The sequence below is a fragment of the Mauremys mutica genome, chromosome 3, assembly GCF_020497125.1.
Source record: "Mauremys mutica isolate MM-2020 ecotype Southern chromosome 3, ASM2049712v1, whole genome shotgun sequence".
Classification (NCBI taxonomy): domain Eukaryota; kingdom Metazoa; phylum Chordata; order Testudines; family Geoemydidae; genus Mauremys; species Mauremys mutica.
Window position 1 is genome coordinate 146955639 of NC_059074.1, and position 15139 is coordinate 146970777.

Below are 15139 nucleotides of genomic sequence, written 5' to 3' on the forward strand. Positions count from 1 at the left end.
CATGTACGCCAACAGTGGATAGATATGGGCAAGCATTCAAATAAGAATGTAAGTTTATATTATCTCCCTTTCTCCTACTCTTCTGAGTCTGGTTTAGCTGTTGCTTTTCATACTTTTTTAGCCCCATGTTCCTCATTACTTCTTTTACCATTTCAAATGAGTAACAAAGCTTTATCAGGGAGTCAAAGTGAAAGCTGTTAATTTGTCTGAGGGAGGTAACGGTCCCTCCCAGCAGGGCATTTTCACTTTTACATTAAAATAAACTAGGCCACTTCTAACCTTACAGCATGACCACAAAACATGATATATATACACCTACTGGAGAAAAGGAAGCAGTGGGGAATCCCCAACAGACAAATAAAGACAAGCTTAAAGTTGTGGGCTATGCTCATAATTCTCTTTTGTATCATTTTCCTCCACCTCCAGTACATGCTGCTATCCCCTGTGTATGTGCACCAGTTTGGGCTGGAAAACTAGTACCCTGCAAAGGGGATTTACAGATGAAACACTGATTACAAGAAAATTGAGCAGAAGGCTTAAAAATGATAGTATTACCAACTAAACCCTAATTTGATTTACTGCAGCTGCTGGAAGTTAATAACCTTAAAGAGCTGATATGCTTCTAGAGATAGGAAACATAATGAAAGAATTCTGCTCAGTTCCCCTCCTTTGGGCTACTACTGTTGGGGTATCTGCATGAAAACAGTATGTTTCAGTGCCTCCTCTGGACCTGCTGCTTAACCCCTCACCTGAAGACACAACTGGCTGCAGTGATGATGATTATGAGGGACACAGACTCTATATAAAGTCTTTTCCCAACTCTGACTAGTGTGTTACTATGTCAAAGCAGATAACAATGTCAGTGGGGAAAAGAGGATTCAAGCTTTGAATATTAGTTCTTTATTTCCACTAACCAGTTTCACTTGCTTTTCTGTAATAGACACTTTTAAACTATAGATGTCTATCTACATTTATACCATGATCCTCACAGTAGTATCTGTCACACCCAGGAAACCTCTTAACTAAGTGTACTTGTCTCCAAGTCCCATCAGTGGGACTTTTGGAATCCTAGCACTTCACTGAATTTTTGTCCTGTGTGAGACACTCTCCTTCTCAATGTCCTAGCAACAAAGCATGGCCTCTTGCCCAATTCCTAAAGGCTGCTTTTACATCTTGATGCCCACGCCATACAGCTTCCAGTCACTGCAACAGCTTTTCCCCAGATAGAACACCCACTTTACTCTAGGGCTGTTATATGGGCCTTTCTATGGCTCAAGCAAGTAGAGCATTCAACAAAAATTGCTTAAAGAACCTGGGGAGCTAAGCCTTAGAAGTCTTGGTTTAAACTAGAGCCAAGCCACTGTCTCACTCTATGGGATCCCAGTCTGCAGAGAACCATACCTGTCCATGTCACTGAGGTTATCAACTGGTGAGCCCAGTCGATCAGGAAGCCTCCTTCGCTCTGGTGTGTCAATGCAATACCGGTCATTACCAACAGTGATCCGCAAACTCTGCTCCAGTGAAGACTCGGAACGGAGGCTTGGAGAACGTCTCTGCAATTGAAGAGAGAATGAAAGCCCAGCACAGGACTGTCCCCGTAACCACCAGGCAGGCAGCTAAGTCTGTCCACCTCCTCATATTAGACTTGGGGGCGGGGATCGAAAGAAATAAATTAATCATACCTCTTCTCCATTTATATAAAATTGCTATGCAACTTAAAAAAAAGAAAGGGACTGAGTGTAGTTCCTTCTCACCCTACATGCAACTAACAAGCACTCTGTATTTACACTAGCTCCACAGGAACTTTTAAACTTGAAAATACCTTTAAAGAACTGCACTTCTGGAGGTAGAACAACAGAGAGGAAGAAGAGGAAAAAGAAGTTGTTCAAGAAATCCCAAAGTTGCTGTTGTGCTCCCCTCTTTGTTGGGGACAACCAACTGCATGAATTGTGTACCCAGCAGTGCCAAGGAATTTTTGTGCACCTATAGCCAATATACTTACTGGGCAGGTCCTCTTGGCATAACGAGAGCCTGGGTCAATGACAGTGACAAAGCCCATTACCAAAACTAGAAAGTGTTCCAAAAGGGGCTCTGCTATTTGACTCAGTAGTAAATGAATGCGCTACATCAGTATTTCTCAACCAGGGGTACGCATTCCCCGGGAGGTACATCAGCTCATCTAGATATTTGCCTAGCTTTACAGCAGACTACATTAAAAAGCACTAGTGAAGTCAGTACAAACTTAAAATTTCATACAGAAAATGACCTGTTTACACTGTTCTATATACTATATCAGTGTTTCTCAACCTAGGAGTGAGAACCCGGGGGGGGGGGGGGGGGGGGGGGGGGGGGGGGGGGGGGGGGGGGGGTGGGATGTCACAGGACGGGTTTACGGAGTCACAAGTGCTGGGCCGGCATTAGTGGGAAGCAAGCAGGGGCCCCGCAAGCTAAGAGACATGCTGAAGCCCAAGCCCCACTGTCCACAGCTCAAACTGAAGCCCGAGCTCTGCTGCCCGGGGCTGAAATCAGACACAAACACTGTACCCGTTCTGTATCGTTTTGTAAGAAACAATACTATTTCCATCTCCACAACAAGCCCCCTATTATTTTGATGGAGCCTTGAAGACCACATTCCAAACAAAGCCCTGGATTGCAATCACTATTCTATCTGAAGAGCGGGCAGGAAGATCTTCCAAAGCCCATCAACAAATTGAATGGCTGAAGGATTGCTATTGAAGGGCACAACCACCTTCCTATCCCCATGGCTGAGCAGCCCCTGCAGTAGGGTTTCTCAGCAGAAATTTCCACATGTTGCTAGTGCAGCTCTATCAGAGCAGTACCAATGTGAACCTTAGTGAAAACAAAGCTTCTTTATCTACTGGCATTTTCAACACCTTCCTTGTTGTCTAACCCTACTTAGAGCAGGTATAAACATGACAGTGTTAGAAGTGCCAATGGCCACAACTGCCTCATGTACATTAGCATTCCCCACATTGTTACCACTAGGACAGTTGTGCTAGAGTTAAAAAAAAAAATCAAAATCTCAGTGTATTTAAGTAGGCACGGTCTGAGTGAGCTATCTTTGTAGACTTCCCCCTAGAATACTAAATACCCAATAACTTAATTAACACAGAGTTACGGCTGCCCAGTGAGGCATTCCAGAAGATGGAGAGTGATGACTAAACAAACATCAGAAAATCAGGACATAAAAATGTTAAGGTATATGCCACCCGCACAACACTACCTTAACTCTGACCCTGAGAGCTAGAAACACCCACTGGGAATGGTTCAGTAAGGGAGATGCCATAATAAGCAGATACGAGGAAGTTCTAAGAGAATATGCCACTGTTTCTGTTATGTAGCACACATTTGAATTCCAGCATTTATGCATGCACTCCAACTGCCTTCACTGCATTATGTGTAGTTGTACTGAATGATGGAGAGATCTGTTGGAGCAGTGTAGCAGAGCTGTTATTATGATACAATGAGAGGTGGCTGTATACTTGGAAGGATGAAACACACCTGATTTCAGCAATGAGTTTTGTAGGGTGTCAGTAAACATGTACAAGGGCATCTTCTACGCATGGGGATTCTCAATGGTCTGGTAGCATAGATGATAGTGGTCTCCAGGGCTTAATGAGGGGTAAGTGAAGGCAATGTCTGAGGAATCCTCAGGGCAAGGGTGATGGGGGACAACATTTAGCAAGCGGAGGGGGAGGGGGCGGTGTATGGAACAGACTTAGCCCTGGTCTACACGCGGGGGAGGGGGCGGGGGGTGGAGATCGAGACGAGATATGCAACTTCCGTAGCTGAAGTCCACGTATCTTAGATGGTCTTCCCTCGCATCCTTACAGCATGGGGTCGACTGCAGCCGCTCCCCCATTGACTCCGCTTCCGCCTCTTGGCAGTGGCAGAGTTCTGGAGTCAACGGCAGAGCAATCGGGGACCGATTTATCGCATCTACACTAGACATGATAAATCAATCCCCGATAGATCGATCACTACCCACCCTGTCTTCCTCAGCCTTTAGGCTCACAGAGGGAAGAGGGGCTCAGATCCACCCCCCAAGGGGAAGGCCCCCAGATCCCAGCTCACATGAGGGCGGGAAGAGGGGTTTACCCCCCAAAGGGGAAGGGCCCCCGATCTTGGCTTACACATGGGGGGGGATAAGGGAGGAGAATGGCTCAAACTGCTCCACTATCCTAATCCCCCAATTCCACTTGCCACTCATCCCAATGCTCCCCTCTCAGCCTCCCCAACCCCTCTCCCTTCGCCATTTATTCCCCTCCCCATAACCCAGCCTCTCCTCATTGCAGCCACAAGCCCCTCTCACCCATCCTCACATCTCCCTGCTAACACCCCCTCTCAATCTCTACATTCCCACACTGCTCCAACAACCTCCCCACATTCCCCCTCAATGCTATAATCCCCCCTTATTTCCTTGGTCTGCACCAACAAGTTATAAGGATCTGAAAACTTTATGAACAGCTCATTTTAGGGGGGCTCTGTATTAGGAAAAAGCCTTGACCAAATGACCCAGTGACTTGCGTTCCTCTGATCACACTCAAAGTTCCATTGTTCAGGAAGCATGATCACATTATCCTGTCTTTCATCTTTTTTCTGTTTGAACAATGCTAATTTTCTTGAGAACACTCCTAAATTTAAATGAGAGCATGCATGTGAATTTTAGAGCACTTTGAAAAAATATCACTCTTAAACCAGAAGCTTTGGTCTCACGCAAAACTTCCAAAATGATCCTCTGCAGAATGCAGTCAGAGAGCAAGGAATGTGCACAATTCTATGAAAACTATCAAGCGTAGGGCTCAAACTCAGTGCACAGGTGTAGCTCTGGGTCAGTAACCACAGCATATTGTCTTAAGCCACTCAGTTACTGTGGCAATAGCTTGCCCAGAAATCCTCTTACTTCAATAGAACCCTACTCTAGCTGCAAATGCACATTTCAATTCCTTTGGGTTTACAGTTTGCCAATCTCTAGATCCAAAAATCTAAGGTCAATACCTTTTTTCAGTATTGTTTCTCCAAAGGGGCAGCGGGTGCTATGAGCAAAATGCTGAGCAACTAAGATCAGTTGGGGGGAGAAGGCTATACCTCATAAACCCCTTAATGACCCCCAAATTGGAGCATTAACACTACCCAGCACCCTCATGCCACATAGCAAGTGTAAAGACAAACTGAGTAAGCATGTGGATTTTAAAGCACTCAGAACAACAAAAGCAATTATTAACTTTACTAGCAGAGCTGGTGCTAGGCTACAATCATTTGGGAATCTCTTCTGCAAGTATATTATTAACTAAGTGCTTATCTACACAAGAAAATCTGGAGTAAGGTAGGGTATGAATTTAAAATGGATTAAGTATTCTTGATTAACTACATGTGTGGATGCTCTTATTTTGGAATAAGAGTGCTTTTTTCCAAATTATCTTAATCCACTGGACTGCTGTCAAATCCAGTGGATAAAGTTAATATGGAAAAAGGCACTTATTCCCAAATAAGGGCATCCACACATGGAGTTAATCAGGAATAGCTATTCTAGAATAATTCTCCATGTTGAGAAACTCTCAGACAGTTCAAGGCAAAACCTCTTTCTTACTACAACGAATATTCACAGATAATCTAGTATTTACTATATAGAATACTCCTTATAGAGTCACAGTACCAAACAGTAAAGATATTCACATCTGAAATAGAATTTTAAAAACAGAGTTTTACATGCACAAATCTGAATATTTTGCTTAGGCTGAGATGAGAAGTTTTAAAAACATATTAAACAACTGTCAGAGAATGAATCTGATGAACCTGTAACTGGCTCTCTATATCAACATGAAGAATTTAAACTTAATGTTTATTAGACATTTGATTTAGAAAGGTCTCTGCATTCTGCACATATAAATTATCTATAAGCACAAGATTCTGTTAAATGGTCAAACTAATCCCATTAGTTAAATATTCTATTTTACCCATAGGAGCCTTTGCTTAGCTAAAGGATCAGTTGATCTTTGATTCTTAGCTGAAATGGCTAAGGTTTCTGGCCTGCTATAACTCTGAAGAGGAATAAAAGCCTGAAGGGACTAAATCAAAGGGGCATTACATGGGATAGGGATAAATGATGAAAGCAGAAATCATTAGACATTAGAAATGAAAGACCCCTAGTAAATAACACAAACTGCGTTTCATTTGTAGCTCTCAAAAGTAGGTAAGAATTATTATCCTTACTCTACATACAGATGGAGTACCTGAGGCTCAAGGAAATTACATGATTTGTCAATGGTAACACTATGGGTCAGTGGCAGAATCTGAAACAAGAGCCAGTTCTCTACACCCATTCCAGTGTCCCAACTCACTGACTAGACCACCATGTCCACTTCTCTAAAAACACAGGATTGATCCCCATGGTATATTTTCTTACACTCCATCAGTCAGGAAAAATATTGTTCTGTGGAAAGAGGTATCAGATTCTGAACGGATTATTTCATGGAAGAATCAGAAAGACTTCAGGGGAGCAGAACAATCAGTATTACTGAGGGGAAATCAAACGGGGTCATTTGGGAGAAATCAGATGAGGGACACGGGGCATTCCGGAGTAGTTTCTTGGCTGCGGCTGTCCCTGCACGGTGGGACAGGTAAGAAACATACAGGACGGGGTGTCCTTGCGCCAGTAGGAGGGAAGGGTGCCGTGGTGTGATGGCCAAGGAGCGGGGACAAGTACATAGCGTGAGGCAGGCAGAGCGAGGACAGCACAGACTGTCCGATCCGCAGGGCAATCGCCCAGCCTGGGGAGGGGGCGGAGCGGGTAATTACCCGGGGCCTGGCCGAGGGTTTTCCTGGGGGCTAATTACCCGGCTACTGCTGCTGTCTCCATGCTCGCCCCCGCGTCGGCCCCGGCTCCTCCCGGGCCCCGCTCCCCCGGGCGGGGAGGGCAGCCTCTTGCTGCGGTGCGGGGACGGGGAGCGGCGAGAGGCTGCGCGGTGGCCGGACGGGGAGCGGTGGCGGCGGGACGGGGGAGGCGGCGAAGCTGAGGAGGGGGGGCGGCCGCGGCCTGGGCCCGGCCCGGACCCCGAGGTACCCGAGCGGGAGCTGCGGGACCCCGACGAGCTGCTCTCCTTGGAGCGGTGGGAGGAGGGCGGCGGGCCGGAGCGGCCGCTGCTCGAGCGGTACATGGCGGCGGCGGTGCAGGGGGCCGGCCGGACGGGCGGGCGGCCTCGCAGTTCAGTTTCCCGGCGCTGTCCTCCTCCTCTGCCCGCCTGGGCCCCTTGCGTGCGCGTTCCCGACACCACCGCCGTCACGCGGAGAGAGGGGGCGCGCTCAGACGCCCGAACAAAATGGCGCCGGCAGAGCCCCGGTCACATGACCTCATGCAGGCGGGAGCCCCCAGCTGGTAGCGCCTCTGCCCCCCGCCTCCCCCGGGACTGGCGGCATCCTGCCCTGCAGCGCCCCCTGCAGGCCTGCGCGCGGCAGCGGCTGCCAGCCGGCCGGGACAGGGGGCTCGGGGGCAGCGGGCCGGTTGGAGTGAAATCGGGACAGAGCGGGGCGAGGCCGGGAGCTGCCCAGAAGCCGAGCTGCCCCTCCTCGAACAGCGCCCGGCCGGGGAGCTCCCGTGCAGGGAGGCGACCGCTGGCTTCCCTAACAACGACCAGTCGAGAGGAGGCGGCTGGCTCCGTCTCCCCCTCTCGTGCTACAGGAACAGAGGCACACGTGCCACGAACCGGGGAGGACAGCAAATGTAGACGTGCTGGAAGCAAATATATTGACATGTAATTAACCCGTGGAATGCCGGGCCCAAAGATAGCGTTGAGGCCAAGAGATTAACGGGATTCAAACAAAGCTAGTTGGGGATTGGGATTTGGGAATGCTTCCCGGCCGCTACCTTAGAGAGAGTTTTGTAAATCTTTGGAAAGCATATCAAGTCTCCTGTCTCAAAGTGTAAGCCAATCACTATACAGCCGAGTCAGGAAGAAACTCCCTTTATGAGGAGATTATTCCATACGTGTCCAGGCTTTTTTGCAGCTTCTTTGGAAGCATGTGGTAAAAACTGGTCACTCTCAGAGACAGGACATTGGACTGAGGGACTGCTGTCGTGATCTAGTGTGACAAATAATATTTTCCTGTGTCAAAGCAGACAAGTTAATGTTGCAGTGGAAATCCCCACTTTCTAAATCCATGCCCTTCTTTGTTGATTAGGAGTTCAGATAGGTTTAGTCTTTGGTTATTAACAGGTTGGGCTCTGAGGGATGGTATTTGTAGAGCCCTGTGTGGATACAAAATTTGTATTCACATCTGCTCTGCAGACATGATCTGCAGATTTGCAGGGTTGTAGGTATTTACAAGCTCAGCTCAAATTTTGCCCACTTCTGGGATTGCATGCCCCAGAGCACACTTGAATCAGACAACAGTAGCTGTAGAAAGGTTTTCAGGCTTATTGGTCCCCTAGCACCTTAACAAGGCACATGTGCAGAGGGGGTAAACTGAGTCTTAATATAGCACACTACATCCAACTTGCCACACCTTTAAACTGTTTCTGAATGAGTGCACTGCTATACTAATTCAGCAAATACGCTTAAATGTGTAAACCATCAAAGCATGCCCAACACACAGCAGTCTGAATAATCATGTGAATTTATTTCTGTTACCCTTCTCCACCCTACCCACTTCTCTCTCAAAGTTTATTACCATTCACTTGTTGTGACTTTTCTTTGATTAAATTGCATGTATTTGTACAGTGCCCAACATAACAGGACTCTGATCCTAACTGAAATTAAGTATACAACACAATAGAACTAATTAATAAGGAAAATGAGCAGGTAAATCATTTCTAACTAATTATTTCTGTAGAGCTCAGAATCTTTCAAACTCAGCAATGCACTGAGTACTGCTCTGCGACAATACTATGAAACCTCTACAGCACTTAATATATGCAACCAGGACAATGTAACAGGTACAAATATACTTTATTTATTAATTTTAATGAAAAACATTTTCATGTCTGAAAATCAAGGAAAGATGTGAGCCACAAACTTCAAAAACAGACTCCAGTGATGGAGAGAAATTTCCTTTTTTGGTTTCCAGCTGCCTGAATATTTGTTCCATCCCCTTGCTTTCCTCAGACCATCCCCGAATCTTTGGTTTAAAAAAGACAAATTTGTTTCTTTTTTCCTGTAGTCATTTTACCCTTAAGATAGTCACATTAAAGCAACCAATATAAAAAACCTAGGAAAGCCTTCTCTCTCAGGCTTTTAAATAACATTCATTACTGTGGCATATAAATGCTGCACAGAAACCCAGAACACCAAAATGTTTTCTCTCTCTGTTCCTCTAGACAGAAGAGCGGGTCCTGGTGATTTCCTATTTTGTAGTAAGTGGCACCTGGAAGCAGAAGCTATCCAGGTGCCATTGCTATTATGTTTTTGTTTAGTGTGTATACAATGCCTTGCATAATAGTGACCTGATCCATGGGCTCCTCAACATAACAATAATAAAAATAATAAATAATATGTTAAAAAAATACAAATGAAAAATAAGAATAAAGATAAAAACTTCTTTCTCTGTTCAGATGACAGAACTGCTCAAAGGCAAATAAAAAGGATGCAGATTCTAGAGATTACATGGGTCTGAAACAGTCTAGAGTAAAAAAAATCATCTTCAAGAAGCATTACAATCTAATGTTATAGTGTCCTATTATCCTACTGGGCAGCTCTTTACATTTTCAGTTAAGAAACTCATTCTGTACTGCACTATATTTCCATCTCTAGAACACACACAACTGACCCTTTTTCCAAAGGAGCTGAACATCCTTTAACTTCAATGGGATTTGTGGGTGCTCAGCAGTTCTAAAAATAAGGCCATCAGGGTTCAGTCCTTTTGGGTGCAGAGCAAAATGTGGATGTTCAGCACTTCACAGGATAAGGCCCTAATTTGTCATATGACTGAAATACTCAACCAAGTTCCTTACCTGCTTTGCAGAGGTTTTTGAACAAGTCCCATCACTGATGCTCCAGGCTTTCACAGGACAAAAGGGCTGCCACTCAGTCTTCTGTACTAATAGTTGGGACTTGAAACTGTCCTTTGGAACCCTGAGGCTCATTTTGGGCTGAGGAACTTCCAACTAGCTGATGCTTGAAGAAAGAGATTTTAACCAATCAGATGTAGATGGAAGTGTTTGGAAATAAGGGGTCTTTTCACTCTTATTTCTCCCAGACCGTAGCCAGATGCCCAGGGCCTGATACAAGAAGCCTCGAATGAAGAAACAGAAGGGAGAAAGTGGCAGAAGAAAGCACTTTTAGGAAAGAGGAGGGGAGAGAGTAACATGAAAGGGAATTAGCTAGCAGAAATTAGAGAGAATTTAAAAAGTAAATAAGAACAGGCATCAGGAATAGGGTTTGGCTGAGAAGCTGTTAAGTGACAAGCATAAAGACTAGGAAACATGTAAAATCATTATTTTTAAATTTGTTTTACCTTCATAAGTCTGAGAAAAGACAAGAGTCCAGCATACAGCAGGCCCCAGTATCTCTAATCCCTGGAATATTAATAAGAGCAAATGTGATTTCTTTTCTTTCTTCCTAGGCAGAGTTGAATGTTTGCAGCTGTGTGTGCATTCACCCATATGAGATGTGTTGGAGGTTATCCCGTCTCCAGAATTTGGCATTATTTTTTTCCATGGAGAGCAGAGAGAAATGTATATTCTGTATCTTCAGATCCAGAAGTAAACAGGTCAAGAAAATATTCCAGACTGAGACAGCGAGGGAATGTTCAAACCTCCCCCAATTGTGACATCACAGAATTCTAGGACAGTTCAACTGATAGTAAAGCCTCAGCTGGGAGAACAAAACTGCAGCCAAATAGTTATTTTAAGAGTATTTGTGGATGATGGTGAAAATGCTGATATTTCTGGGTTTGAGCCTTATCTGGGTCTGCCTCCTCCTGTTCGAATTCAATACCTACCTGTCACCTCCCAGTGCACAAGCCCTGCTGTGGGCACTCTGTAATCAGTCCAAAAATAAATTCTCAACAAAAATAGGAGAAGTGTCATCATTTGGGACATTTTAATCTTGATTGGTCAAAGCCCTGGAGAATAGACGGTTGGGAACAATCTTGCACTAAGCCCTGTGGGGGAGAAACTAGTCCTAATTTTTTCTCCATTTCTAGTATTAGGATTCTATGATAAATGTAGGGTGTGTTATTTATAAATGGTGTGCATGTTTTTTTTATAGGTGAATATGGCATAAGCCCCTGCTCCAAGTTGCTCAGAGCCTAAATCAGACAGAAACATAACAGAAAATGAAAACAAGCCATGATAATATTACCAGCAGATGGAAAAAAAGCATTATTTAGTAATGAGACCCTGCTCCCATTTAAGTCAATGTGAGTTTTGCCATTGACTTCAGAGGGTACAGACTTGGGACACCAATACATTCAGATCAGTTATGTTGGACTCTGGTGTTTTTTTGGTTCTTTTCCTGGTTTGCTTTGTTAGTTTTTTTTATATATATATATATAATCGTGTGAGTGGGTAGACAACACTGGCTGGAATAAAGAAGGATCAGTGGTCCCTGAAAACTGCTTCTTATTCACTCCTGAGGAAGTAGGTCCAAAAGGAGAGATCAGGAGAGAAGAGTAGGCAGAATGAAGGGCATTACAGGGGCAGTAGAAGGAGACAAGAGATGCTATAAGGTCTGTTTGAAAAAATCTGGGGAGAGTAGTTTGAGGAACATAAAGGCATGCTTTGTTCTGGATATCTAAGACCTTCTCTTGTTGCCTTATAAAGCTATGAGAAGCTTCTGCATTTGAACTTAAGTAAGATTTCAGCACAATGAAGAGCTCTAATGTTTTATTCATGGGAAGATCCAAGCTCAGATGTTTCATATTTGTGTGCTTGAGATACCTTTTGTATCACAACATTTCCTCAGTTGTACCTACCTTGACGATAGAGCACATAAATCAACAGCAGAAATCCCATCATGTCTTCTACATGGAAGCTGGCTTACTTATTAAAGTTAAGATAATCTTTCTTCATAGCCCTGTAAACAGTATGGTAGAGGCAAGAAAGAACCCACCAAACACACACACACTGTGTAGAGAATCAATGGCTGGCAATACATGCATGATACAGGTACCTTCTGACTCCTACATGCAGGTAAGTTTTACATTTAGGCCTGGGAGGAGCCAGGATACATGGGCAGAAGAATGGGACAAGCATATAGATATACCAATAATTGCTTTATGCAATCAGGCGGACCAGAATGGAATAGCAAATAAACCTTTTTCTTGCCCCTTAGTAATAATACTTAACATTGATAGAGGGCTAGTGAGTGCAATAGAGGCTCACAGTCATGGCCTACACAGAGCCAGTTCTTTCCCTTTGTCCCTATTTACAGTACAGTATTCATGCCCTTTGGGTCCCTCTGTCTGAGGAAGGGCAGGACCCAGTTCACTCAATCTACCAGTAATTCCAGCTGGAAGCCAGTGTTCTGATATGAAGAGAATAGCACAAGACGCCAATGGTGGGTAAGAGGTACTACCTCTTCTGGAGAAGGGGACAGCAGGAGTACCTAATGGAAACTTAATAGAGAAACCTTGATCCTATACACATTTTCTTCTCATCTTGCACAGCATGGCAAAAACAAGATAAGAGAGGAACAAAGTGCAAAGTGAAAGGAGTCCAAATACCAAACGGGCTCAAGTAGGAGTCTTGGCAGTGAGCACAGCCTATCTGGGGGCACTCAGTAGCCATCCTGGGGCTTCAGTCATTCCCCATCCCACTAAAGCCTGCAAAAGACCTTTGGTGAGTGCCAGCTGCTTCGACTCTCCTTTCTCTCCCCCTCTCTCTTTCAAGGAGTCTAAGATAAGGTGCTTTGGCCTCACAGCTTTTACTTCTGCCTCTTCTATCTCACACTCCCTCAGCCTGATTGTTTTGTTTTCCCAGACAGGAATGCTGCTGGCATTTTGTTTCCCCAGTACCCCACTGATAACATTGAGACTTATTCTCGCAAGCACAGAGGACTCTTCACTGTGTGGGTCTGTACTGGCTGGGAGTTGAAAAGATACTTGCTATCTACAAGGAGCTGCTTGCATCTGATGATAGAATTACCACTTTGTACAGAATTGGAAGGGGTAGCCTGTCTGGCCCTGAAGTTAACTCTGGCAGAGTCAGGGGTCAGAGAGACCTTGGTAAAGGGGTGTGCTCATGACTTCAGTTCTGCAAACCACAGTTCCCTTCTTCTCCACCAGCCAGAGTTCTCATACTGTGGGGGTGACCTTGTATTTCATGATGTTGGTTGCCTCACATTATACATGCTTTAGTCAAATACAAGTGATACAAGCACCTCCTGCAGGGCTGAAAGCCTGAGTCCTGGTTTTCCCCATGGTGCAGAAGCCCCAAGCCCTGGGGCGCCTCCCGCAGGGCTGAAGCCTTGAGCCCCAATGCATCCCACACAGTGGAAGCCCCAAGCCCCAGTGCATCCCGCAGGGAAGAAGCCCCAAGCCCCAGTACCCCCCTAAGCAGGGCTAAAGCCCCAAGAACCCCACCCTACAGCTAAAATCCAGAGCCCCGAATGGGGGGAGGGGTATGGGGGGCTCCAGGAAATAATTTCTGAGAATTTAGGCCCTGGGCTCAATATAGTGGTGATTGATATAAATTATCCTCATGGTCTCTTCTGGCCTTAAAATCTACAAATCTGACAACAGGTGACTGTGTATGAACATGACCCTGTAGAGCCAGATGTTGAGAACCAAGATGAGGGGAGCAGGAGGGATGTCTGGGAAACCTGTGAGGGAACTAATGGGATTTGGGAAAAAATATTGTTCTTCCTGGACACTGGTCTGATTTCTAGGTGTTTTTTTCTAGGGGGTGGGAGGGGAAGGAAGGCTGCATAGTATTTGTACATGTACTTAGTGTACTAGTTAGGCACATATTTAAAGAATTCAGATTCATTAAGCTGCCCATATTTTACTCTTTCCTCATAACTTGGCCCACAATGTGTTTTGTTGCATTTCTCTGATCTCCCTCCAATTTGTCTTTTTTCTGGTAATGAGGTACCCAAAATGGCACACAATATTCCAGAAGCAGTTGCAATGGAGCTAATTAGAGCAAGATTGTGAACTCTCTATTCCAGGATACCACACTCTGCATGCAGCCCAAAACTGCTTAGTTGCTATGTCACTTTGCAAGGCCATGCCTAATTTGTTGTTTAGTCACCCATACATCTCTTTCAGCCATTCCTACTTTCCAGGTTTCTCCTTCCCATGTGTTACCCTTCCCCTGATGTACTAGCTACATGTTCTAAAACTCAATTTATTTAAGTATTTTCTACCTCTCTTTTATCTCTGTTCCCCCTGCTGTATTATATTTCTCTAACCTAGTGTTTGCAACTCCTTCCATTCTACTGTCATCTGCAAACTGTATATTCCTTGGGGTTATTGTTTTGTGTGTCAAGAGTCCCAAATTCTATTACTCTCTATTTTGTATTGTTCATTATTTGCCTTATTGATTTGACTGTCTCTGTAGTGTCTCTCCATCAACTTTATGGTAGCAGGCATAGATTTACTTAACTGATGAATAACGTACACAATTACTTTGCAATGCTGGAGGTTTATCTTCTGAATGGCACCCTTGGCTATGGTACCCATTGGGAAATCAGATCCCTGTGGGTGGACCTTACACCTGCACAAAGACCAGCTGAACTCCAGAGGTCTCTGCACCAGCATAGAGATCTGCTTGACCCCATCTCACTGCAGGGCCGGGGCCGAGGTTCGTCCTGGTCTCAAAAAGGACTAATTCGAAAATGACCATTAACCCTCTCCCCTCCTGCCCATAACAAATTAGACCTTTTCTCTTCTATCATTTACTTAAACAGGAGCTGACAAAAAACATGGGGTTTAAAAGGTCACCCACATGCAACCAGCAGAGACAAGCCCCGCGGTACGATCAGTGATCGGCACCTGCCCACCCTCGGAGACGGGGGAGGGAAGGGGGGTGTCTGACATTCCCCTGTGCAGGGCTCATGGACGGGCGCTTTCCCCTCCTGCCCGCCCCGCCGCGGGGCTGCCGCTCGCTCAGCCCAGAGGCCCCCGGGCCGGCCCCGTCACAACATCTCCCTTGGGAGCCTTCAGGCCGTTTCCTGGCGGA

General features: G+C 45.3%; 1 protein-coding gene and 1 long non-coding RNA gene across 5 annotated transcripts in view; one reads left to right on the forward strand and one right to left on the reverse strand.

Annotated features, from left to right (window-relative positions):
- ZNF318 (zinc finger protein 318) overlaps positions 1 to 10726 on the reverse strand; it is a 36041-nt gene extending 25315 nt beyond the window's left edge. Inside the window, exons 1-4 of one of the 4 annotated variants that reach the window (XM_045008970.1) lie at positions 10615 to 10726; positions 10471 to 10531; positions 9968 to 10130; positions 1402 to 1553 (exon numbers count right to left, since the gene is read on the reverse strand). In XM_045008970.1, the coding sequence (XP_044864905.1) occupies positions 1402 to 1553; positions 9968 to 10099 (284 nt within the window). In that variant the 5' untranslated portion in view covers positions 10100 to 10130; positions 10471 to 10531; positions 10615 to 10726. Of the gene's footprint in view, positions 1 to 1401; positions 1554 to 6857; positions 7194 to 9967 lie in introns of those variants that run through there. The other 3 variants (XM_045008968.1, XM_045008969.1, XM_045008967.1) reach the window with 3 other exon arrangements.
- On the forward strand, positions 7350 to 10686 carry LOC123365932. Its single transcript, XR_006577833.1, has 3 exons — positions 7350 to 7772; positions 8851 to 8953; positions 10579 to 10686. It is a non-coding gene; the product is annotated as an uncharacterized LOC123365932 (long non-coding RNA).
- Positions 10727 to 15139: the final 4413 nt, after the last annotated feature.